This window comes from Phyllopteryx taeniolatus, chromosome 4, assembly GCF_024500385.1.
Source record: "Phyllopteryx taeniolatus isolate TA_2022b chromosome 4, UOR_Ptae_1.2, whole genome shotgun sequence".
NCBI lineage: Eukaryota > Metazoa > Chordata > Actinopteri > Syngnathiformes > Syngnathidae > Phyllopteryx > Phyllopteryx taeniolatus.
Window position 1 is genome coordinate 12529615 of NC_084505.1, and position 24686 is coordinate 12554300.

General features: G+C 40.3%; 2 protein-coding genes across 5 annotated transcripts; both read right to left on the reverse strand.

Annotated features, from left to right (window-relative positions):
• Nucleotides 1–221: 221 nt before the first annotated feature.
• golga7ba (golgin A7 family, member Ba) lies at nt 222–7641 on the reverse strand. 2 transcript variants are annotated; one of them, XM_061769573.1, is made up of 7 exons: nt 7516–7641; nt 6439–6592; nt 5724–5760; nt 2417–2542; nt 2146–2298; nt 1405–1506; nt 222–1293 (listed from the first exon to the last, which is right to left on the reverse strand). In XM_061769573.1, the coding sequence occupies exons 3-7, from the start codon at nt 5733–5735 to the stop codon at nt 1210–1212; spliced, it is 477 nt and encodes a 158-aa protein (XP_061625557.1). In that variant the 5' UTR covers nt 5736–5760; nt 6439–6592; nt 7516–7641; the 3' UTR covers nt 222–1209. The 2 variants fall into 2 exon arrangements, with proteins under 2 accessions (XP_061625557.1, XP_061625556.1); XM_061769572.1 differs by having other exon boundaries at nt 5724–5806.
• Nucleotides 7642–10277: 2636 nt separating this feature from the next.
• On the reverse strand, nt 10278–24545 carry zfyve27 (zinc finger, FYVE domain containing 27). Of its 3 annotated transcripts, XM_061769558.1 has the most exons (14): nt 24012–24544; nt 22006–22243; nt 20844–20914; nt 20595–20781; nt 19511–19606; nt 18838–18950; nt 18637–18755; nt 15433–15504; nt 14630–14650; nt 14429–14449; nt 13546–13687; nt 13418–13464; nt 13247–13328; nt 10278–11240 (listed from the first exon to the last, which is right to left on the reverse strand). In XM_061769558.1, exons 2-14 carry the CDS (start codon nt 22239–22241, stop codon nt 11170–11172), a joined length of 1278 nt encoding a protein of 425 aa, XP_061625542.1. In that variant the 5' UTR covers nt 22242–22243; nt 24012–24544; the 3' UTR covers nt 10278–11169. The 3 variants fall into 3 exon arrangements, with proteins under 3 accessions (XP_061625542.1, XP_061625543.1, XP_061625544.1); XM_061769559.1 differs by lacking the exon at nt 14429–14449 and having other exon boundaries at nt 24012–24545; XM_061769560.1 differs by lacking the exons at nt 14429–14449; nt 14630–14650 and having other exon boundaries at nt 24012–24535.
• Between the last annotated feature and the right edge of the window lie 141 nt (nt 24546–24686).

The following is a 24686-nucleotide window of genomic DNA, read 5'->3' on the forward strand; positions in this document are numbered from 1 at the left end:
CCGGGGGACCAATGAGATTTTAGCCTGTGACAAAAAATGCTCTGGTCCTTCACTAATGGTTTGTATCTGCTGTATTCACCACTGTGTTGGCAAATATGTAAAAATATGTTCAATGATGATTAAATAAGTCCATATATGTGCTTTTTTTTTAAATTTCGTTTTATATAAACTGAATGGTTTGTTAGATTGAAAGAACAACAATAAAGGCATTGAGATGCATCTGTGATTAAATTATTATTTTATTGGACAGCAGGTGTAACACTTCATCACCATGTGTAACAAACAAAAAGCTGCACCAAGGTTTGTGCTTGCACAAAATTAGACATTCACATTAATGAACCTCTTTTTGGCAAATATTTGTCTTTGGAGGTTTGGTCAGATAACTATTATGCCTTCAGTATTGGTAATTCAATACATGACAGTGAAGATTCAGGAAGACGATTTGACTAGTACTTTGTCTAACATGCTCATCTTTGCTACGTCCTTGCATAAATCAAATTTTGGAAGAGTTGATCTCGATCAGAAAAAATTTGTTTTTAAACGTCTGTGAATTTAGTAAAATATACGCTTTGTGTGTGGAAAATGGAAGACGTGCTACATTACGTATACATGGATGAATCACATTCACCTGCTACGAAACAATATGATATGGTGTCTTGATCTGCACTTGATTTTGATCTATAGTGTCGAGATCTGGACAAAGGTCGGTGACTCATGCCCTTGTAATATTTATACTAACACCTATATCATTTGACAATGTCAAAGCTACATATAAACTATTTCAAAGCTAGTGTTAGTGTGCCTGGTTAGTTATAATGAGTGTAGCCCTACTTCCTGGTAGGTTCAATTTGGTTGAGGTACAAGGATTGTGGTTTGAATACATCCACTCGAATGCATCCCACCTACCAGATGACACATCACTTAAAAAATACAGGAAACTAATGGTGCAATCACACCAAGAATTACCAGCAAAATGTTTTTGTTCGTCAGGTGCATTGCAACAAATTACTAAAGTGCATATTTTACGTGTTCACAATGCCTGATAAATAATGTAATACAGCTGAGGACTAACAGGTCTTTCTTAGGTAACATCTTGTGGATCTTTTTATGAGAGCCATGAAGACAGGGGTCAGAGCGGTTCAAATGTCCGAAGTTGTTCTCTAGGGTTCTGAGTGGTCAGGGGGACGTTGTCTTGTCAGGAGTAGCCAGTCATCGAGCTGTGCTGCTGGACACAGAGCTGCTCCCTGAGCTGCAGCCGCTGGAGCCCCTGTCTTCATAGATGGAAATCTCTATCTGGGGAAAGCGTTAGGGACTGAGAGCGTGTCACAAGGGTATGCTTATATTAACTAGTAATCGTTCCAGTTTTTGTATACATGAACATAGACGAACACTGAGGAAGGATACAACGCGCATTCCCCTCTCTACGGGATCAGTAATGAGCAGCCCCCTGGGAGCATAGATCTTTTCATTCTGCTCCTGAATGTACTTGGCAATCTTCTTCAACACCTGACACACAAAGCAGAGCACAAATTAGTACAACTACTACACAGAAAGGAGGATCACATAAGATGTTGGTCAGCAAACCATTTTGAGTTTGTAGTGGATTGTTCCATTCATGCCAAAATGACCCAAATGGTGGAAGAAAAAAAATCCTTGCTTTTCACCAAAATATAATCAGCTCTTCTTTGGCCCCTTTAGACGCCTTTAATTGATGCCTTTTTCCCCTCAGGAAAAAAAAATAACAGGTGGTGCCCCAAGGTGGTTTTAATTTCTGGTCATTCCAAATTCCTCACACACTTTTCTTGCTACTGTACATATGTACATTTTAGTTGAAAACTCCATAAAATATTTTTTGAAAAGATGGACAATCTGAGAGACAGACTTTTGCCAAGGCTAAAACATTCAAGAAGCTGATGATGACACAATTTAAATTTCTGCAGGAAGTAATTTCCTTTGATATTAAAGACTCTGACACTGCGTACACACGGTATTCTGTTGAAAGTGGAGAAGAGATGGCAGACATTGCCATTTACAGAACACCTGTCTACACCTTGGCGGAGGTCACTGAGTGACTCGACTGACTGCAGTAAATGAAAGTATGGATGAGCCCACTTCCTGTCAGACAGCTGCATTTTCAACGTTCACCTTCTCATAGCGTGTCTCCATGCAGAGGAAGATAAGATATGCTGTAACACACGCCAGACAGCCTTCCAGGTAAGACTGGCCTCCAATCTTTTCTGCTTCTGCATAGTAGTTATTGAGGGTCTTCACAGTGTCCTCAAATAGAGTTCGCTCAATCTGCACACACAAATTGATCAATGAATTGCAGGACTGGCTAAACACTAAATATTGTCCAATGCAAAACTAAATGGACAACGTAACATGTAACGTGCAGAAAGACTTCCCATGCTCTCACCCTGCTCTCCAGCTCAGAGGGGTACTTTGTCTGGAACTTGCAGGTGGTTCCCTCATTGTAGTCTCTCTGGATGAAGACTTTATTGGCCAGGGATGCACTGTGCCTCAACTCCTGCAGGTTGTGGAACTAGGGGAAAAAATAACATGCCCATGACAAGGGTTAGTACTGTTTTAGACACTTGGAAGTAACAGCTCAGCTCATAAGATTCGAAACTTTGGCAACAATAAAATGTTTATGCCTGGGATAGTGAGTTATGATTTGATTTATTCAGTAACTAATGAACTACAAATACTACTACTATATTTTTGTGATTTTGCTTTCATACACCAACACTGGCTTTAAATAAACAAAATCAACATGTAATTGAAGTGGACTTTGGACTCAATTTAAGAAGTTTCACAAAAATATGGAATTTTCCATTGAGACATCACAGCCATTGTATTAAAATCTTCTTATCATGTTACTTCTGTTAGCAGTCACATCATCAATAAACATCTAGGAGTCTGTTCCATCAGCAACGTAACATGCCAATGCCGTAACACAGCCTTCACCATGTTTGACGTGACGTTTTATCGTATGCTTTGGATAGGGCAATTCAAGTGTGGTGCCAGCACTACTTCCATTTAAATAGCCTCTCCTGGGTTCGTCAGGTAGCAAATGTCATCATTAGTTTTTATAGCATAATCTTTCAGACTGATCAAACTGTTACTATTGCACTTGTCTACATAGTTCATTTCCTAAAAAGAACACAAACTATTGACACTTTCCTCAAAAGAAAAGGTCAGTACTGAGAGACATTTTGATATTTAATGTTACCATTTTTATACATGCAGTTATCATGATCATGCTCAATTTCTTAATGTGCTCTGAGTTGCCCCTTGAACATGTAAGCGTGGTGTAGTTACGGATAAAAATATATTATAGAGAGGCTATTTTTGAACAATACATTTTCTTTATTGTTCTTCACTTCTATAAAAGTGGGTGGCGACGTTGCAACAATGGGAAATTGTGGGTGTTCAGGGGACAACAGTTGAGAACCACTGATCGAAGAGAACTGTGTCAATTTTTTTTGTCAGCTTGTACCAACTTCTTTTAGTTAAATGATAATATTGATGATTATATTTAAAGGAAAGGTGTATTATTTTGGGCTAATTATATTTAAAATATAATATAAGGTAGACCAGAGCCCAGGTGTGAACCCACAACCTTTGAACTGTGAGGCAGATGTGCTAACCACTTCTTCACCATGCCACCAGATCAGACAGTTAACATATGTATTTCTAGACGCATGTGCCATGAACCTTCCCCTTGAGGGACGCAGTGTTGTTCTTCGACATGATCTTTCAAACAGGTCCCTGGAGAAAGATGCCTCTACTTCTCTCTTGTTTCACCAGTTCAGTAGTACTGTGTGCAAATAGTAGCCGTTGTTTTGGTCTTGTAACATGTAGTAGGATGTTATAGGAGAGGCAGGCAGAGAGTGATCATCCATTTGTGCTCTGCAAGCTGCTGGAGAGAAGCCCAGCATTCGAAACACTATCCTCTACCACAAACTTCCAGTGTCTCTCTCTCTTTCCCTCTCTTTCTGTCTGTCTGTTGGGAAGAAAGGCTCAAAGCATATAATGGCATATTGTGAAGCCAGTGAGGTTATGCAAAATGTGCTGTTTCGCTAAGTAGTTGTTTAAATGTTGTTGTTACACTGATGTTCTATATCACTGATTCTCAACCTGTGTGTTGTGGGAGATCATCAGGTGTGTCACGGGAAATGATCCAATTTCACTTAATTGGTCCGAAAATTATTTATTCAACTAAAAATATTCAATACTTGGCTATGCAAGCGATGTAGCAACAGGCAGACCTCTTTGACGCTGTGAACATTGGCACTTATTGCATAGCCAAGGTTAAAAACATCTGCAGAAAAATAATTACGCCCCCCCAAAAAAAAGAGTCAGTTGCAATTTTAGGCTTATTTTCTGAGATATTTGATTTTCAGCCAGATTTTGGCTCCCGCCTACATTTAGGTCGAAACCTGCATGAGCCTGCTGATGTCGTTGTTAAACTAGTACAGTAGGCGTTTTGTGGCTTAACTTTCACCTATATAGATATGTAGACAATAACGAATGAAAGGAGTGAGTTTAGATACATTTGAGTAGGCTTGTTTTGTTCAAATTAATCACCTTGTTGCAGAGGGAAGGCAGTCACATGAGGTAAGGGCGTGCAGATTCGTTTTCCAGCTACATACACGGGATTTGTCAGCTCATTGTGGTAAATTTTTGATTTTTTTTCAGCATATTAAATTAGCGATTGAACATAATTTTGGGGTGGTATATTATAGCAATATCATACCAACTTGAAAAAAAACCAGTGTTTGAAAAATTAAAACTCAAGCAAGATGTCCTTTGTTTTGGGGGGGTTTCTGAAAATTGTCATTTTGAAGGTGGGGGGATTCCAGCCGACAGCGACAACATATAAAATATGAGTAAATGCTGCCACTTGATAGTTTCGTACATGAGTTTGTCAACACCGGCAATGCAGCAAATTTGGTCACCACTTCTGTCGCTGATGTCACACCAAAACATGGCGGCATCGATGAAAAAGAAGCGTTCCCAGGGCAATTAGTTATTTAGCGATTGCTCCAAAACATATTGATATTATAGGAAATGACTGCCAGTTTCATTTTCTTGAGCAAAAAAACAAAGAGAACTTGTTAGCAAAATATAGACCATCTTTACGCTATAGGTCCTTGAAATATTCTTCCAATAGATGGCAAAAGGTACACGATTAATGTGTGCATCCACTTTTTCCCGTGATATTTTTTTCTTATGCAAAATATATATGTGCCTTAACTCAAAAGGTTGGTAAACACTGTTCTGTGTTTATTATTATTGATCTCAGTGGCGCTGTCCTGGCCTCTGTCCGTGGTGCTGAACGCCTCGGACTGATGTGTGCGTCGATCTACTCTTGGGACGAAGTCAGTGGATTCTTAGGACGTTCAAACCCATAAATGGCCAACTGCACGAGGCGAGGGCTGCGTGTTTGTTAATACGACGTGCAATGCCCGCGTCTATTCAGCACATGTGAGTAACGTGCCTGTTTTACACTGAATGTTTGGAAGGAGAAAAAAACCATCAACATTTGGGCGAAACGAGCTAAGAAGATGCCCTCGCGTGTCCTGATTCCACTGACGCCGTGCAGCCGCTGCTTTCAACCGTGTCTAGTCTAGATACCACCAGACCACCTTTTTTGTACGCAAATACTAGTGTCAGTGGCTATGCTGAGTCAAATAAAGAGAGCATTGTGCCCGTCTTACCTCAGTCGCCATGTTGCTGTGCGAGTCCCCGCGTGCGCTGATGATTGACACGGGACAGATTAAGTGAGGGGGGAGGGGCTAGCCTGGAGGATGACAGGATTTAGCTCTACTGTATATGCTTTAAATTATCGAGACAATCATTGAATCCCAGTGACGTTCGGCAAATACAGCGTTTCGTTTTGAACAGCTCAGTTGTCATTGTTAAGGTGGTCATATATAAATATTGAGATGACAATAATAATAATAATAATAATAATAATAATTACAGGTGGGCGAGTAACGATATCAGGCCGATACCGGTCCTTTTTCAAGGTTTCAGGTACTCGTGAAGGCTACCGATATCGCCCAAGGATCCATTCATCCATTCATTCTCGTAACTGCTTATCCTCTTATAAACAACCATTCACGCTCACATTCACACCTACGGGCAATTTAGAGTTTTCAATCAACCTACCATGCATGTTTTTTGGGATGTGGGAGGAAACCGGAGTGCCCGGGGAAAACCCACGCAGGCATGGGGAAAATATTCAAACTCCACACGGGTCCTCAGAACGGTGAGGCCAGAAGTCAGCTGGGACAGGGACATTGAAGGCTCTAAATTGTCCATACTGTAGGTTTAAATGTGAGAATAGACAACTATATGTGCATTGTGATTGGCTGTCCAGGGTGTACCTCGCTTCTCGCCCAATGCAACCTGGGATATGTTCCAACTCACCTGTGACCTCAGTGAGGATGAGCTTCTATGGCGGGTGGATGGATAATAATAAATAAGCCGCCACTGAGTGTGAACTAAACAGGCATGTGTCCCACTCAGTGGCGAACATTCAGAGCCAGCAAGGCCTCTGCTGGCCTAAATATTATCAGAAGCACTGCAAGATAAGATAAGAGACAGATAAACAATATAAGATAAACAACTAAATATTGGTCGCCTCACGTGGGAAGAATACTTGCAGACTGAAGCAATAATATTCCAGGACCCAGACAATTTAAAATAAATAATCAAATCAAATCAAAACGAGGACACGGGAGCAGGTGACTAAAAATGTCAAACAGCAGCTCCTACAACAACAACAACAACAAAAACATTTCCAACATAAATTTGATATTAAATACACAGTGGATGGATTTTAAAATGTGTATTTGTAAATTGCCTCATTCCTTGTAGTTCCGTTTTTTTCTTTATAGTTCTGTTTTTTGTTTGACTGTGGTTCTGCAGGTTCTCTTTAAGGGTAGCTGGACAGTCTGCCCCTTTGGTGCCAAGGAAGGCCCTCCCCCCCAAAAAATAAAATAAAATAAATAAACGAATAGCAATAGCACAATGTCGCCAGTAGGAGGCAACACCTGATCAAAACGTTTCTCAGTCTGCCAGAAAAGACTGAGAGTGCAGAAGTTGAGGGAGAAGAAGACGAGGAAGAAGAAAACATTGCTACATCAGCTAGCCATCGAGATAAAATTGTGTTTGTGGAGTTTTATCATGAATAACGTAGACCTTTTGTTGTCCGTGCGGTTTAGTAAATTGCCGTTGGAAGAACAGTTGGAAATAAAACGTTTAGGGCCGCACAGACCAGAAGACTTTGTCCTGCTTCAGCATGGCGATATGGTGACCCGCACCTTCAAAAAAGACTGGTTTGAAAAAAAGAAATGGCTAACCGCTAGCACGACCAAACGTGCGCTCTTCTGTTTCCCCTGTCTTCTTTTCGGTGGTTTAGACTCCGTTTGGGCATCGGTCGGCTTTAAAGACATTAAACATCTGTCTGAAAGAACGGCGAAGCACGAAAGCTCCTCGTCTCACCTGAGATGTGCCATGAAGTTGGGTTTACTTGGGCTGCCCCCCGTGCAGACACACATGGATGTTGCCGATCGGCTTGCCGTCCAGGAGCACAACAGACTAACTGAGGAGAATCGCTATGTTCTGGACAGACTGATTACTTGCGTTAAACTTTGTGGCAAGTGCGAAATGGATTTGCACGGTCACGACGACACACTAAACGCAGCTCTCTTTAGCTGCATATTTGAGACTATGTGCGAGGGAGACACCCGGCTCAAAAGACACTATAACGCGCAGCCTTTCTTTAAATTGGCTTTAAGCACCATTCAGGACGAGCTCCTGGATTGCATGTATGAGGTCTACAGGGAGGAAGTGGACAAACAGTTGCAACAGACCCACTTTGTTGGTGTCCAGGTACATGAAATTACTCATATGTCGCGCAGTTCTCAAATGGCCATCGTGTTGAGATATGTGCTTGACAACACTCTTACTGAGCGATTCCTCGAGTTAGTCGAAGTCACGGATAAAACTGCCTTCGGCCTTTCCGACGCCGTCCAACAAGTTCTCGAGCCCTTGCGGCTGACTGAGAAACTCGTCGCACAAACCTATGATGGAGCTGCCATGTTGAGTGATGGCGAAGGTAGCGTGCAAACTCTGATGAGTTTAAGATACCCAAACGCAGTGTTTGTGCATTGCTACTCCCACCAGTTAAATGTTGTCCTGCAGCAAGTATGCGCGTCTAGAATCCGTGAGCTAAAGGTGTTTTTTGCTGATTTGACTGGCTTCGCAACTTTCTTCACCTCGCCCACGAGAGCAGCGGCCCTGGTGCAGGTATCATACAACAACATCCAGCGACCACGGTGGAACTTTCAAAGCAGGACCATTAATGCTGTATGGGACAGTCAGGATGCCATACTGGAGTGTTTGGATAGTATTCGCACTCAGCCAGGATGGGACAGTGTGAGCATCAGCGAGGCATACGGCCTGTCCATGCACTTGAGAGACCCCAAGTTTCTCCAGCTACTGCATTTCTTCGCAGAAGTCATGCCCGAAGTGGATGTTCTACAGAACATTCTGCAGAACCGAGAGATTGACGGCTCAGTGGTGAGATGCGCCGTGGAGAACTTCATCGCCAACGTGAAGGAGGTGAGAGAGAGGACTGACGTGATTGCCGACCAAGATGGCGAGGGCGAAGTTAAGCGCAGGAAAACCAACACGGCTGAAGTTATGAAGGAGGCCTGTGACAACATGATTGCACAAGTAGAGGACAGGTTCTCCAACAGTGACTATCTCATTGCAGCGCAGCTAGTGGATTGCTCACTTTTCCCAAAATTTGCAGCATCATTCCCAGCTGCCCAGCTCAGCTGTGCTATCAAGCTATGGCCTTCAGCTCTTAAAAACAAGGAAAAGTTACAAAGTGAACTGAATATTCTCTACCAACACAATCAGCTGTATGCAGGGAAATCTGCGCTTTCTCTACTCCAGACTATTAGCGAGACCGGGCTGCAAGAGATCTTGTCTGAAACATGCACTCTGTTAAACATCTTCCTCGCAACTCCTATGGCGTTCCCGGAGTCTAACAGGAACCTTTCCACAATGGAAAGGATCAACACATTTGCAAGAAACACACTAGGAAAAGAGCGATTTAATGCTCTTTGTATGCTTTCCAATGAAAACCAATTTATCCAGGGACTGGTGGATTTCAACAGGAAAGTCATGGACAAGTTCGCACGTGCAAACAACCACCACGTTTCATTCCTATTCAAGTGATTGATATAACTGTTTTGTTTTATTTTTAATCTGTGAATAACAGTTGGGATGAATGCACAGTAAACGATTTAGCCTACTGTAAATGTTTTAGATATGTACATGAGTTGTGGGAATGTTAGTCACTTTCAGAAACATGGACAAGGCTTACGCTCACCATTTTAAATCTTTTATGATGCTCTGCTTCTGTTTATTTAAAATGGGTACTTTTTTATCTTAATTACACTTGTTCAGATTTATAGTTTAGAATGCATGGGTTGTTGAAGTTGATAGCTGTAAAATGTACACTGGCCTGGCTGTCTCCTATCAATGTAAAAATCACAATTAAATCAAGTTAAGGCCCAGCACAGGAAACATCCTGTTTTACTGTTCCAATAACGTTGACCAAATAGTGTTAAATTGTCTAGTTCTGCAATGATATTGTAACAGCAATGCAAAGTGTCAATTTCCTGTTGAAACTGGCAAATGCTCTAAATTGGAACATGACTGTTCACATTGGTCTGGAGCTCCATAACTGCATCATCATCTTGTTTCTACACTGCTGGCTAGTCCTCAATTTTATGATTGTTGGCTGGCAACCAGTCCAGGTTGTACCCACCTCTCACCAAAGTCAGCAGGAATAGGCTCCAGCACACCCATGATCCTAGTGAGCATAAGCTATACAGAGGATGAATGTTTTAATGTGTATTATGTTGTCCTAGGTACACTAACATATTTGGAGCACCTTGTGACTCCATCAATGAAAACTGCTATGTCTAGTTTTTTATTCATTCTTAAACACAAATATAGCTAAGCTGTTTGATAATGTTCACATCACCAGGTAAGAGTACGTTTCTTGTAAGGCGCTTAAGTTAAAGCCCCCCGCCCCCAAATGTAAAACTCATTTTGTATTGAAGTCAAATATAAAAGTTCAATAGTTCCACAGTCATTTGTATTATTCAGCAGGTGGTTCCTTGTGATTTGGTGTTGGAGGTTGCGTCGGCTCTACTAAGGCACATCGTCATCGTCATACAGCCATGTGGGATTGCCTAGTTTATTTCAACAATGAAATAGTTCACCCATAAAATATGTAGCAATATATACACATGACAAAAAAAATATCAAATAACTTGCATTTTCAGGCATTTTAAATTAAATATATTAGCTCTAGAAGAAGGGATGTGTCTGGTTACAATACAAGCTAAGCAAACAATTACAATCATCAGTGCCTGCATAAATTTTAAAACAACATTGCATCTTGGGTCAGTCACATGTTAGAATTAGACCAGATACATTCTTAAGTCCTGCTTGCAAGAGTGTGAGGGAGCTGACTATTTGACCCAGCTGCCCTGTTCAATTAAAAGACTCCAGTTAGCTGAATTTTTATGCAGTGAGGTGTAAAATGTGATTCCATGAAGCTCCACCAGCGCAAGGAAAAGCATGCTAGTCCAATTTATTTTTGCCAGTGCATTGCCACACCTTGTTAAGCATATCACTCATTGCACATATTTTTTAAATTATTTTAAACAGTAATCCACAAGAGTTTTAGTCACCAAAGCGGGACTGAAATCAAATTTCAAAGTTTACTCTATCACAGGGTGGCATTTTGAAGACATTCAAATTTGATCATGTTGGTGGTCAGCCAGAACATTTTAAAACCATTGATCTTGTAAGCGACACCTGACAGCACCTGATTTTCATGCATGCTCATACATCCCTTTGGTCAACAAAGGGACAAACAAGGGTCCTTAACGTCAACATCCAGTGACAAGGATGGGCATAATATAGAAAAGGAAAGGGCAATCTCAAAGGATGCATGTGCCAGAGGTTGAAAACCAAGGCATGTGTCGAGGGTTTAGTAACTTGACGGTGTGACGAGTGGAGGAGGAAACGGTGACGAACATCCCACCAGGTCACACGGCCAACGTCATGTCATTGTAACTTGATGAGTGAGGAATTACAGGTAGCACAAACAAACACAGTCTCTCTCTGGGCCTCTGGAGCTGGAAAAAAAAAGTGACAGGTGATCAACAGGACACACTGGGGTGCCTTAAAACAATACAATCGAATCTCAAAATTTTAACACCCTAAATGTACACTTTGTACTTCAATGTAAATGCATGACGTCACATTAGGTGACATGCAGTCAGCATGTAAAGCAGGGGTGTCAAAACGTATCGCATGCCACATCATAGTTATGGTTGCCCTCAAGGGTCGGGTAAAATTGCGAAATCACCTAAATGTATAATCACTAGGATTGTAATGCTACCGCAAAAATCCCGGTTCGGTACATATATTGCTTTTAAGTCCATGATTCAGCTCACATTGGTTACACCAAGTACTGTAATATTTCCATTCCCACTCAACTTAACCATCTATGGAACACCATGCCTTAGGCCAGTGGATCTCAAACTTTTTACACGAAGCACCTACCACCTAAAAAAAATAATTCTTTGCTCTCCAAGCCCCACCATCATGACTGACATTAAAATACAGTACCTTTGTAGGCCTCAGTTCTAATCAAAAACATTTTTGATATTGTAAGCCACTGTAAAGCCAATCGCACAGCACATCTAAACAACCATTCACACACTCATTCACACCTACGGGTAATTTAGAGTCTTTCATTAACCTGCCATGCATGTTTTTGGGATGTGGGAGGAAACTGGAGTACCTGGAGAAAACCCACACAGGCATGAGGAGAACATGCAAACTCCACACTGGCAAGGCCAGATTTCAACCCAGGTCCTCAGAACTGTGAGGCAGATGTGCTAACCAGTCTGCCTCATTACAATTAAAGGTCATTTAATTGTGTATTAAAATAGTAACCCTTCCTGTTGATCAGTACCCAAGAAGTACATTTCAAAAAGGTTACTGCTATACAGTATTTTTTAGTCATTTAATGCTTGCAAAAAACATGTTCAAATAGGTTTATGTTTAAAGGGTGTGTTTTAATGAGTTTAAATGTGTGTAAAGTGTTTTTTTAAATGATCTATCGCAGATTTTCTTTTTCCAGTGGCACTGGAACATATCCCACAAAATAAACAGGGGTTCACTCACTGTACACAATTTATTTTAATTACTTGACAGCTGTGAATGTTTGAATTCAAAGTGTGATGCATGAAGTCCATTTGCCTTCAATAAGCTTCACTCTCCACTTCCTTGAACGCTATGTCGCAGTCACGCGTTATCAAGGGGCAAGTAGTTGTATATAGTTTTAGAATACAACAGTAAATGTTTTTCTATGCTGTTAATAATGTTCACATTACCTTACTATGCTTTTAAAGTTAATCAAGGTTTTGGTTGGCAACACAGATTTCAATTTCCATTATTATGGGAAAATAAAATCGGAGGTCGACCAGCATTTCAGAATATATACAGGGTACCCGCAAAAACAATCCCTGAATTCATGATGTTATGATATCCCAAACAATGTAAATGCATTGTTGATGTAGATAGATTAGCTAGATTAAGACCGATTCCCTATCTGCAGAGAAATTGCCAATGGTGGGGAGTACCAGTTTCAGCAAGATGGCACACTGTCACACTGGCATCTAGCTGTTATGTGCAGGATGAGACGATTGCGTGTTTTGCAAGTGGCCTACAACTTCACCGGACCTAATTGCTTCTGACTCACTTTACAGAGCAAGGTTTATGAACCCCCATCTCTTACAGCCCTGAATAAGATGGGGAGGGGAAAAAATTGACCACTGAACCAGTATGCATGAATAGTCCAGATATGCTGCAGACAGTTAACAGAGCTGGACTATTGCACCGATGTTTGCAGAGTAACCGGAGGGTGCACAATCATCGAGTGTTTGTAATGCTTCCTTATTCTGTATACGACATGAAACCGTATGAAATCCGAATCTGTAGCCACAAAGTGGGAAAGAATATTACAATACAGCTAAAATACAGCAGTTTAAAATTAGGGAGGGATTTGGCAGACACCCTATTTTTATTTTCAACTTTAAAAGATCTGATGAATTTGATTCTTTTCTTAGCTTACCAGTGGCCCCCATGCAAGACCTCAGCACTTTGAAAGAACAGCATCGTGAACAGAAGCTGTTGCCACAGTTACTGCAGTTCTTCTAGAACAGGAAGAGGACAGATGTGCTGAGACTTTGTATTTAATATAATACAATGTGCACAGTTCGAATATCAGTTCTCTAAGTCTCACCCTTTTCTTCAGAACTGAGAAGACAGCATTGCAGCTAGCACAGTTGCCTTTGGAGAGAGGAAAACAGACACCTATTGTGAGCATTATTGTCACAGCTACTTGGAAACCATTTGTCACAGCACTCTGACCTGCGCTGGTAGTGGGATAGCGTTTGCGCAGTTTCTCTGTCAGCTTAGACACTTTGCTGCGTATGGGTTCATTACGACTCAGGAGGCCATTTTCAGAGATGGCGTCAAACTCAGGAGCTCCAAGTGGACCATCATCATCCTCCTAAAAAGGGAGGAAGGGGAAAAACAAGAGAAGACCCACAATGTTAACGAAATATAGCATGTAACTATTACTAGTCAGAAGGTTAAATGCATGAAAATGAAAAGTTCACCTTTACAATGGCAACTTCAACTTAACCGCCCACAATATTGTACTTGGAATACTAACCACATTGTTTTAGGAATAATTGCTTAAAAAGCCACCCAAAAAAGTTTTCATTACACTTTAGAATCGTACTTCAATTGTTGCATGTACCTTTAATAAAAGTTTTATGATGGCAAGTGCTTGGCAATGGAATTATTTTAATTTGTATTACTTTCTATGTGAAATGTTTGGAAATAGTACACACAAATTGGAGATCGACCAGTGTGAGAGCGGATGGCCGGCCACCTTAGAGTTCTAATCATGTTTAGCAAATTAAATAATGGACTGTACAACAAAGACAGTGATGAACCAAGTTACAGCCACAAAAAAATACATGCACATGCACGATAAAATGATCTGCCACACCTAAGGACCTACTTTCTGGAATGCAAGGCATAGGCTCACTGTGTAAAACAAACAACGGCATTTACTATGTTTAAGAACATGTACGGCTCAAACACTGATGTTACTAATATAACAATCGAAGACCAGTAATAAAGAAAGCCCCTAATGCAGACAGCATGAAAGCAACAAGCCCTTTATACACATACATCATCACTGTTGGATGCATGAATGGAAGGTACTGGAAAATATACTCACCACTAACACCAAAGGGGTTTCCTTTGTGGGATGTAGGATTACAGAGTACAACTTTACACACAAGCATCCACATTACTACAAAAGAAACATGCTACAGACTTCTAAATACAATACACAACTCGGTCAGTTCACACAATTGTGTGACAGGTACATTAGGAAAAAAACATTACCAAGTGTCAGAGGACTTGGGGCAAGACTCACCTGCAGGGAAATTGAACTTTCCTGATTTCAGAGCCAAGCAGGAGATAAACAGGAATGACATTATTAATACGTTTGTTCCACCCAGGGATGAGGAAATTGAAACCATTTGTTTGCTGTGGAAATTAACAATTATGATTAATGTTGTTTTAATGATTATGCAGACTATTACTTTACAACTAGCTACAAAAAGGTACAGCCTCTCACAATGGGTTGGCCTTAAAACCAGCTAATAGCTAAATATGGTCAAACAGAAAGACTAAGGTCAACAAACAGATGGTTTCAATTCAAATGACATTTAAATGTATTAATTTAAAATTAAGGAGACTAAATGACATGCTAACAAAACCAGTGAAATATACTGCCTGGGGTGAATAATTTATACAGTACAGCTAGAGCATGAACAAGGTTGGCTTTGCATCAAAACAAAGATACAAAACACATTTGATAACACGGCACCAAATATAAAAAGATCTGACGATGTGATGGTCACAAATATGTTTTAATATTTTGTCATTTTATGCTAACCAATTATAAATACGCGAGTATCAACTCATTGAGTTAAAAATCAGTTCTGCCTTTACGAGTTTTGTATCTGGGTTAGCGTTAGGATAATTCAGACCCACAGAGATGACCATCCAAGTTCCAACTATTGAATCATTAATTATTAACGAGTCTTGATTTGAAATATCTCTCAGTAATCCAGACCATGTGTAATTCCACCAATTTTAAATACAGTACACTTTTGCTGAGTGGTGTGTAAATGCGTACTGAAAAGGTTCAATACACATGTAAAGCAGTAATACCTCAATTGCATCTTTAAATTCATCATCAGGCTCAGCTTCTTCCGCTTCTTCTACACTGCCAGGTGATATGTCCTGCAAGGAAATACATTACAAAAAAAAAAAATCTATTGTCATGACTTGAACCTTTCCACAAAAGCAAAACACAGGAGGACCAGTTTAACATAAAGTCCAAGCCTCTGCTAGAGAACTAAGACAGAAGAAATAAGTTGCTCTTTGAAATGGTTAAAAGGACTCAGAGCAGATATCGGTGTTTTGTTTTTAAATACATTAAATATGTTTGAAGATAAGTGCTGAAAACATATGCAAAGACTTAACAATATAGTGCTGGATTGTTGAGCTACAACTTAAGCACCTTTTTCACCGTTTTAATTTTCCTGATTTTGTAGACGGGAGTAAAACACAGCCCCGTGGGGTTATACTTTCAAGTGAGAGTTCCCTCTCCCACTATATAAGAAGAAAGGGACGTCATTTCTTTTGGCTGCTCAGTTGAGTGTTAGCGGTCCTTCACTTTAATAACAAGGCCCATTTACCACTCCAGTGCAGTTAGCAAGCTAACGATGGCTACACCCCAAAAACGCATCTTCGGTGGATGCCTCAATTTACAGAACAGCTCGGTGACGTTTTGTTAAGCTCTCAAAAAAAAAAGAGGGAAAAAAAAAAAGTGATTTATTGACTTTTCAAATACACATGCAGATCATCAACACCACCAGCTGACTCTGCAGTGCGCATTTTACGACGGCTAGTTTTGTAAACTTTCACCAGAGACAACATGGTTTCTTGGGTAACTTGATACTCGTGAAAGGGACAGTGGAGACTGTCCAACTACCAGGCTTCCTCCTACCGCCCCGCTGTCATCAGGTGCCGTGTTTGGCTGTAACATTATGTCACCAACAACGAGGGTAAGTTGACTTGTGTACTTATTTTTGATGATTATAGTCCACAATAACCATTCACTTTTGAAGTTGAGCCTCCTAACGTGATTTTACACCATATAAAGGTATCACCCTCCTCAGTATGTTGGATTCCTTTTGGCGCACCCATTTGACATGCCCACAGCGTCTGAGAGTAGAGAGGTCGCTCTTTTTATTCAAGTTTTGAAACCTGATTTTATATACTTGGCAATTATGTTCACTCATTCAAATTTGGCAGGCTTGTTAACATTACTCGTTTCTGTGGTGTGTCGAATTTACATGTTTTTTTAACCTTGGCTCAAATTCTTCAGAACTTTAATTTTGACCATGATAGCTATGCAGATGACACAGTTATATCTAGCAGTGTCTCCAGATGACTACAGTTCAACAGATAACTGGATGAGCCAAAATTTTCTTCAATTAAACCACAACATGCGGCACGGTACCCAACGGGTTAGAGCATCTGCCTCACATTTCCGGAGGACAGGGGTTCGTGGGATTTCTCCGGACACTCCGGTTTCCTCCCACATCCCAAAAACATGCATGGTAGGTTAATTGAAGATTAAATTGCTCGTAGGTGTGAATGTGTGTGCAAATGGTTGTTTGTTTAAGTGTGCCCTGCGATTGGTTGGCAACCAGTTCAGGGTGTACCCCGCCTCCTGTCCGTAGATAGCTGGGATAGGCTCCAGCACTCTCGTGACCCTTGTGAGGATAAGTGGCTCAGAAAATGGATGGATGGATGGATGGATAAACCACAACAAAACATGACATGACTTTCAACAGTCATATCAAATAAATTACTAAAACTGCTTTCTACCATCTGAAGTACATATCCAGTGTGAAGGCTTGTATGTGCCAAGCAGACCAGGAGAAGCTTATCCATGCTTTTATCTCAAGTACACTTGACTATTGTAATGGTCTTCTGACTGGACTCCCCAAAAGAGCATTAAGCAGCTGCAGCTCAGGCTCTGACCAGAACAAAGAGGTCAGAGCATATTACTCCAATTCTAAAGTCTTTACACTGGCTCTCAGTCAGCTTTTGAATAAAGTAATTTTAAAGTTCTGCTACTGCTCTATAAATCACTAAATGGTTTAGGTCCTGAATACATGAAAGAAATGGTAATGGGATATAAACCCAGTAGGGCTCTGAGATCGACAGACGCAGGTCAAATAGTGGAGCAGAGTCCAACGCAAACATGGTGAAGCAGCATTTAGCTATTACGCTGCACACAAATGGAATAAGTTGCCAACAGAAGTGACGTCAGCCCCAAGTGTACATGTTTTTAAGTCCAGATTTATATATATATATATATATATATATATATATATATATATATATATATAAATAATAAAAAAATAAGTGCTTTTTAGAGCATTTCCACTTAAATATTTCTTACACTGTAAGCTGTTTTAATTGTATTTGTTTTTTTCCCTTCGTTTTAAATGTTTATAAGCTGTTTTTTTTAAACATGTAAACATTTTTTTAAAAGTAAACATTTTTAAACATGTAAACCACATTGAGTTAGCTTATGTATGAAATGCGTTATAAATGCACTTGTTTTGCTTTGTTGTGAAATCAACTATTCAAGTGTGTGTGTGTGTTCATTTCAGTTTTTGTTTTAAACTTCATTGTGCTCATTTAAAACATATGCATGGTATACATGTTTTGTAGGTGACAAATAGAAGTTGTCGTGTCATGGGAATTAACACTAAAATGTTATTTTTTTGTTTGTTTGTATTTTCTGATTACTCTAAAAAAGAGAAACAGTCATTATAGCAGTGCCAAAACAATTTTAAAGTGACATTCACTTGGAGTCCGGATACATTGGAGTGAACATTTCCTGGTCCGGGAGTCTCAGTCTCCAAAAGTCTCGAACACCACCACCAAATGTCGCTAGATTTGTTGGTCATCATAGTAATAATAATCACTGGAGGGGTCGGAGAACTCGCTAAATTCGCAAAGTTGGCAACGCTGACTAGCCGCTCATTTTGTTGCATGCCCTAGTTCCAATCCCAGTCATCATGACAACTAAGGCCATACTCTGCATTTGTATGAGGATTTGTGATTTGGAACTCCAGTTACAAGTGCCTATTAAGTGTTGTGTAATTCTTTATTCTTTGTGTAGTCTTTTGATTTAAGAATGTCAGAGACTTTTTATTAAGACACCTGGGAATGGTTTTAAATTGTTACAATAAAAGTGCATAATATTCCTCCTTAAGTTCCGATGACTTTTACACTATACTGTACATCACAGCTACTCAACTTAGTTTTCTCTATCGGAGTGTCACTCACCTCCAGACTGGTTGGTGTGGGTGTCCTGTCCACTACATTGCTGTGCTCCTGTTCTTCACACGCTACCTCTGAAGTGGGGGTCTGCCCAATATGGAGCAGCTTCTTCAGGTCCAACAAAACTGGAACACAAGTTAACAAGACAAACGAATTTTCTGTTGAAAATAATTTAGATACATTCTCTTGCCAATCTGTTTATAAGACCTCTGTGGAAGTCTCTATTCCAAAGGAAGATGGCGCTGTTCAACCCAGCAATCACCCAGCCCACAGGAGCGAGGTAGAGAAGACACACCACTGTAAACAATCCTACATAAAACCTGGAGAGAAATGATGAGATGTAAATGATGACTGATGAGCCAGTATTTTCAACCAGTTTTATTCATGTATAAAGTGGTCTCTAATAAGTCTGGAGCTAAAGATGCCATAACTATTTTAGAGAAATTATTGTGTAACTTGTTCAAAATCCCAATTAAGTACCAATTTTAAAAAAAAAATGCACTTTTCACTACAACAAAAATAAAATCTGAACATGGACAAAAATCATTTTGATGGTACACTGGCATGAAACAGAACAGTTTCCATCATCGCCATGGCAACACTGGCCCATCAATGGTGAAATGAAAACACCACCAAGTTAGCAATAGTCCCAGTTTTCCTGTTTTAAATTCTGGTCTGACTACTACCAAGGAAAAAATGGCTAAGTAGATGACCTAATCACAAAGACTTCAAATAATTTCCAGTACCATTCAACAACATTTTTATGATTAATATACACCTATAATTAAGTACACTTTGGCATTCACACAAGGTAATATTTGTGTGTAAAATTGGCCACAAGAACACCCAATGGTTGTGCATTTACATGTGCGTGTCAGACCTTGATGATGTGGTGTGATTGTCCCAGTACAGGACCTTGTAAAGTGTCTCTGCTGATTGACAGGCCGAAGACAGCATGTCATCCAGATGCTTCAACCTGGAGACAGAAAAGATCAGCCCATGATGAGAAACTGACATTCTTCTTCCACATAAGCATGTCAGAATATTTCCTTGTGCAAGAACAGACCATATAACAATACTCACACTCAAGCATATTTTCTTTATCACATGTGAAGATAGACTAATATTACTGCCACACTGAGAAACCGGGAGATAAGCTGAGCCTCCAGTACAAGTCTGTCTTGTGGTTGGGTACAGACATGAACGTGAGCTTCTGCTAATGGCACACTCAATTGCTCAGCAAAGTTGGTAAGGGGGTCATGAGTCGTACTTGATATGGGCCCAACTACTCCCAAAAACATCGTAATTTCAACCAGTGTCATAAGTGTCTAGTAATCCTTTATGATCCTTTGTGTATTTTGTTTGAGGAATGTGGGAGGCCTTTTATTTAGACAAAGAAACCTGGGAACTGTGGAAAAAATTGTGGAAACAAAGGGATAGGTCGGGAAGACACCTAGGAATTGTTTTACTGGTAATTGGTAGAACAAAATCCAGTCTCCTTTCAGGTATACATCCATGACGAAAAAGAATTTCACTTCTATTTAGGTCTTCGACTTTCTTCCATGCAAAAAAAGTAAACCCTTTACAGTGTAGTACTGTATAAATAAAGACCCACCCGACTACAATGTGCATTCATAACATTGCTTTTGACCCGAGGGCCCTATGCAGTAGGGTGATAACAATAGGTAATAAAAGCATCACCGAAGCAAGGATGACTAAAAATGAATATCTAAAAAATATTCAAATTCTGAGCTACACTACCTCAGTGGAATTTGTATTCAGAGGTTCTATTGTATGATTACAACTACGATCAAAACCAAAAGGGGCTGTGTTTAATTTTCTCTGCTCAAGTTTTCTGTGGGTTAATACATACCTTTTAATTTGTCAAATTGACAGTTTGTCTTGAGATTTTTCCACTAACATTAAAAGTAACCAATCAGTCAGTGAAATGCAGTATTTCTTACAGGTCTTTGACTTCCAGCATGGCCTCCTGTTTACTGAGATGCACAGTCTGCAAATCTCGGCGGTGTACAGTGTGATAGTGCCTCCGCTGGAGTTCTGCCTCTGAGGCTCTGCCCCAGCACCTGTCCTGCAGGTATCCCAGGGCAGCAGGCACAGTGACTGCCACCAAACATACTGCCAGCCAACCCACTGATTGAGGAGAAGAGGGCAGTTAGTAGTAGCCACCGCCGCCAGATGAAGCCTCAGCTTACCTTCATTAATAGTGCAGAAGAAGACATTGAGGAATATACAAATGAGCAGCGAGCACAGGGGCATCCTCCACCTGAAAAATAAATTTAAAAAATAAATAAAAATCATACTTTTAACAAGATGTCTCTACTTGCTCATGTTTTCAATAGCAGACTAACTGGTTCTCAGGTAGAGTGGAACCTCTAAATTTTAAATCATACTGAAATTTTACGAGTCTGCTTTAACCAAAACTTTCTGGAAAAATTATACAAGCGCACAAAACTTCAGAGGCCGAAATGCTACTGTGCATAACATAACAAAAGGCTTTATCTTGTGAGATTGCAGCTCAGTGAGCATCTATCGAGAGCAGGGGTGTCAAACTCATTTTTGTCAAGGGCCATATCGTAGTTATGACTTCCCTCGGAGGGCCGCTACAACTGTGAACCCATATAAATGAAAGATTTCTTCATATACTGTAATTACATACAGTATACACAACACATTGATGAATAGCCAGTTTTTAAAATCAGAAGCGTATAAAAACATGTTTTTAAACTATTATATTTCTTTTCAAATGGGGATTGGTAACAAAAAAAATGCTTGCACATATCTCAATGGTATTACACCAGAACACAATGAGTAATTTTGATTTGGTTTCACGGGCCAGATAAAATTATGTGACGGGCCGGATCTGGCCCCTGGGCCACCAGTTTGACACACGTGATCTAAAGGATTAAATTCACAATTGATTTTTGTCAATACTTTTTCTTTTACTTATGATGCTACATACAACAAGGGTACCAGTGATAAAAAAGTTCTGACGATGAACATAACTAAAACGAGAACTTACCACGAGGTAGGAACTACAACAATCTGTCCTGGGTGCAACATCAATAATAATAAATGTACAGATTGCACCATAACCGTCTTTTTACAATTATATGACTATTACGAATGTTAAATGTGCGCTGCATGAAGTCAACTTGTATAAATGTTTGCAATGTTAAAATCTATTTCAATCACTGCCTGAACAGTTAAACATTTTGTGAAGGTGACAGTTTGATCCAGAAACACACGAACTACAATTTCCTGTGGGAAAAGTTGTTTCAAAATTTTAACAAATTGGAAGTCAACCAGCATCCCTGAACAGTCCAGATTGCGTTCAACTGTGTTCCAAAGACACACCCTAGAAGGAAGCGGGCCAGCTCCATGGCATCTGTAACTGGTTCCAGAAAGAGTGCCATTCTCTTATAAGACTCAACCATGTTGAGGAGGTCAAAATTCAGTGTAGATCTCGGGCTTCCCAGTTCAGAAACATCTGGAGACGCCAGAGTGTCCTTGGATATAGTGTGCACCAGCTCCCCCCTTTCCCCTGCACCCTGGTAAGGGTCCTGTGATGCCGCTGCATTGTGGATCATCATTCCTGTACAGTATAAGGAAAGCAAAAAGATTAAACTGATGGTAATGGTGTCACTCCTCTTCCTGACTTGCCAGTGACTGAGCTTTAGAATCCTGTAACACCAGCTTTATTGGGACAGTAGCAGCATATGACAATATGTCATATCATTTAGTGCACTTGCTATCATCCTACATGGTGTGTAGGCTACTCAAAGATCAATGCTTTAAACCCTGGGAATAGGTACGTGATCCTGTTATGATAAAAATGCAACTGCTACATGTGCCACTCATTTGGGACATGAATTGACACTTGGTGCAGAAAAACGCACGTGTTTATATTACTGTATTCTTTATCAATGTTGGAATACATTATCTCATTCACAAATATTTAAAACTTACAATGATCTCGATGATTTGCGTAATGGATACCTAAAGCTACTGCAGATTTGCAAGGGTTCTATTTTCTGCCAAGGCCTTAATACAGGGGTGTCCAAACGTTTTGCAAAGAGGTCCAGATTTGGTCAGATGAAAATGTATGGGGGCCGACCATTCGGCCTGACATTCCTCGAACCATTACCATTGTAAATGAACATGTAAATATGTAACTTTATATCACTTTGCTGTCTGCAACTAGGTCGATATTCCAAATGAGAATCTGTTTACAATTGCATTACCAGGATAGTTAAAGGTTAAAATAATAATAAATTAACTACAAATGAACTAGTTGATTAAAGTTGACTGAACTTTTTTAGAAACATGTATTTATTGATTTTGTTTTAACAAATCACATCCCAGTGCATTTTGACAAAGAATAGTGTAGTGACTATACTATTCTGTCATCTGATTTGACTATACTATAGTCAAATCAGATGACAGAAATTTGACCATACTGTGGTTTGATCATCACAAAAAAACAATTCACTGAGACTCGTAGCTCGCCTTTGTAGAATTTTCATTTGAGTCACGTGCTCTTGTGAAAAAGCGCTGCTGTGCTATCAATACAGCTTCCAGTGGCTTCAGTTTGTTCGCTGTTAGCATGTTTGGTATGGTAGTCCCTCTTAATATTAAATTCTCTGAAAACAGCCACAGTCTCTTGGCAAATTAGGCAGACACAGTTGTTTCGTATGTCAGTGAAAAAATCCACTTGTCCTGGACACGGCGGCCCTTGTTGTCAACTTTCCTCTTTTTAGTTTCAGTTGCCATTTTAGAAATGGGCTAAAAACATACCACAGGGGTAAAAGTTCACACAGGGGTCACGCGACGAGAGTGCGGCCACAGATCTACTGCCACCCTCTGGTGAAATATAAAATGGCTTTTTTTTTGGGGGGGGGGGGTTGTGTATTGTTTACTGTAGTAAACTGTGCTGGCGGGCCACATATTGATTTTATGATATGATGCTCCGGGCCGGAGGAAATTTGGACACGGGCCGGATTTGGCCCGCGGGCCGGACATTGGGTATTTATTCTACCTTAATACAACTATACCATCTGTTAGCATCGCCAACACGAGGCGTGACGCGGTAGAAACGTTCAATCGCAATTATTCTTAAAGATGTATTTGGAGGGAGATTTATTTATTTGAGTCATCTTTTTTTTTTTTACTTTGCTGTTTCCTAATCAGTCCGGTGACTGAGAGCAATGGGATCAAGCATTTGAGCCCCAAATTACCAACGTTTTTAAATATTCAACACGAAATTATGTAGCCTGTAAGATGCGGATGAACTGTAAAGTTTAGGCCAAAAAGACCTAAATTATGTTATGACTTGAATCTAGTTCGTAGATGAGATAACTTACCCGACCTACGTGTCCAAACACAGCAAAGCTGAGGAGAAAGGCAGCAGCTGCCAGTGCAGCTCAGGCGACGCTAGCAAGTCACGCCGACATCATAATCCTGGAGGAAGAAAAACCTCCAATTTCATCGACCCAGGCAACATGACAACAGCCTACTGCATGAGCACCGATCTGTGCTCACGATTTAGTACAATGTCTGCCCTTTTGACGAGATATAATGCCTGCGGCTGGCTACTGCTTCCGGCTAGCTCTCTGTCGTAAGAGGATCTGCTTCCGGTTCTTCCAGGCAGACCAATCAATCGTCGAAAAGTCACATAACCAACCGTTGATACGAAGACTAGCTACGACAGCTCACTGAAGCAGCCTGAGTTACTGACGTGGCTAAGTGGCGGCCATGTTGGGGAGGTCGACGTTCTCATTAAGGCAATCCATGGACATTGAAATTAAGTCCTAACTTGCTCATTTCCGAACCGATTTTCAACAGAAATAGTTTAACCTGTGAAAGGTTACAGTTCCCTTATCGTAATGTACGGCGTTGTACGCAAACGTACGCAGCACAATGATCCACACACATAGAATGCGCTGACGACTTTGACCCTCCCATTTTAGCGTCGCCATAGGCGCACAGCTCAAAAGGGGCGTGTCGTGTCGACCTATTCATAACTATTGTGGTATACG

What these genes read in the sequence shown, in the direction of transcription:
- zfyve27 (XM_061769558.1), bottom strand. Translation starts at nt 22,241, where the DNA reads ATGATGATCCACAATGCAGCGGCATCACAGGACCCTTACCAGGGTGCA. An exon ending in AATCACACCACATCATCAAG is followed by an intron (nt 18,951 to 19,510) that starts GTCTGACACGCA and finishes ATTTCTCTCCAG; the next exon opens with GTTTTATGTAGGATTGTTTA. An exon ending in AAAGTTCAATTTCCCTGCAG is followed by an intron (nt 14,450 to 14,629) that starts GTGAGTCTTGCC and finishes CATCCCACAAAG; the next exon opens with GAAACCCCTTTGGTGTTAGT.
- golga7ba (XM_061769573.1), bottom strand. An exon ending in CCTCTGAGCTGGAGAGCAGG is followed by an intron (nt 2,299 to 2,416) that starts GTGAGAGCATGG and finishes TTGTGTGTGCAG; the next exon opens with ATTGAGCGAACTCTATTTGA. An exon ending in TAGAGAGGGGAATGCGCGTT is followed by an intron (nt 1,294 to 1,404) that starts GTATCCTTCCTC and finishes CGCTTTCCCCAG; the next exon opens with ATAGAGATTTCCATCTATGA.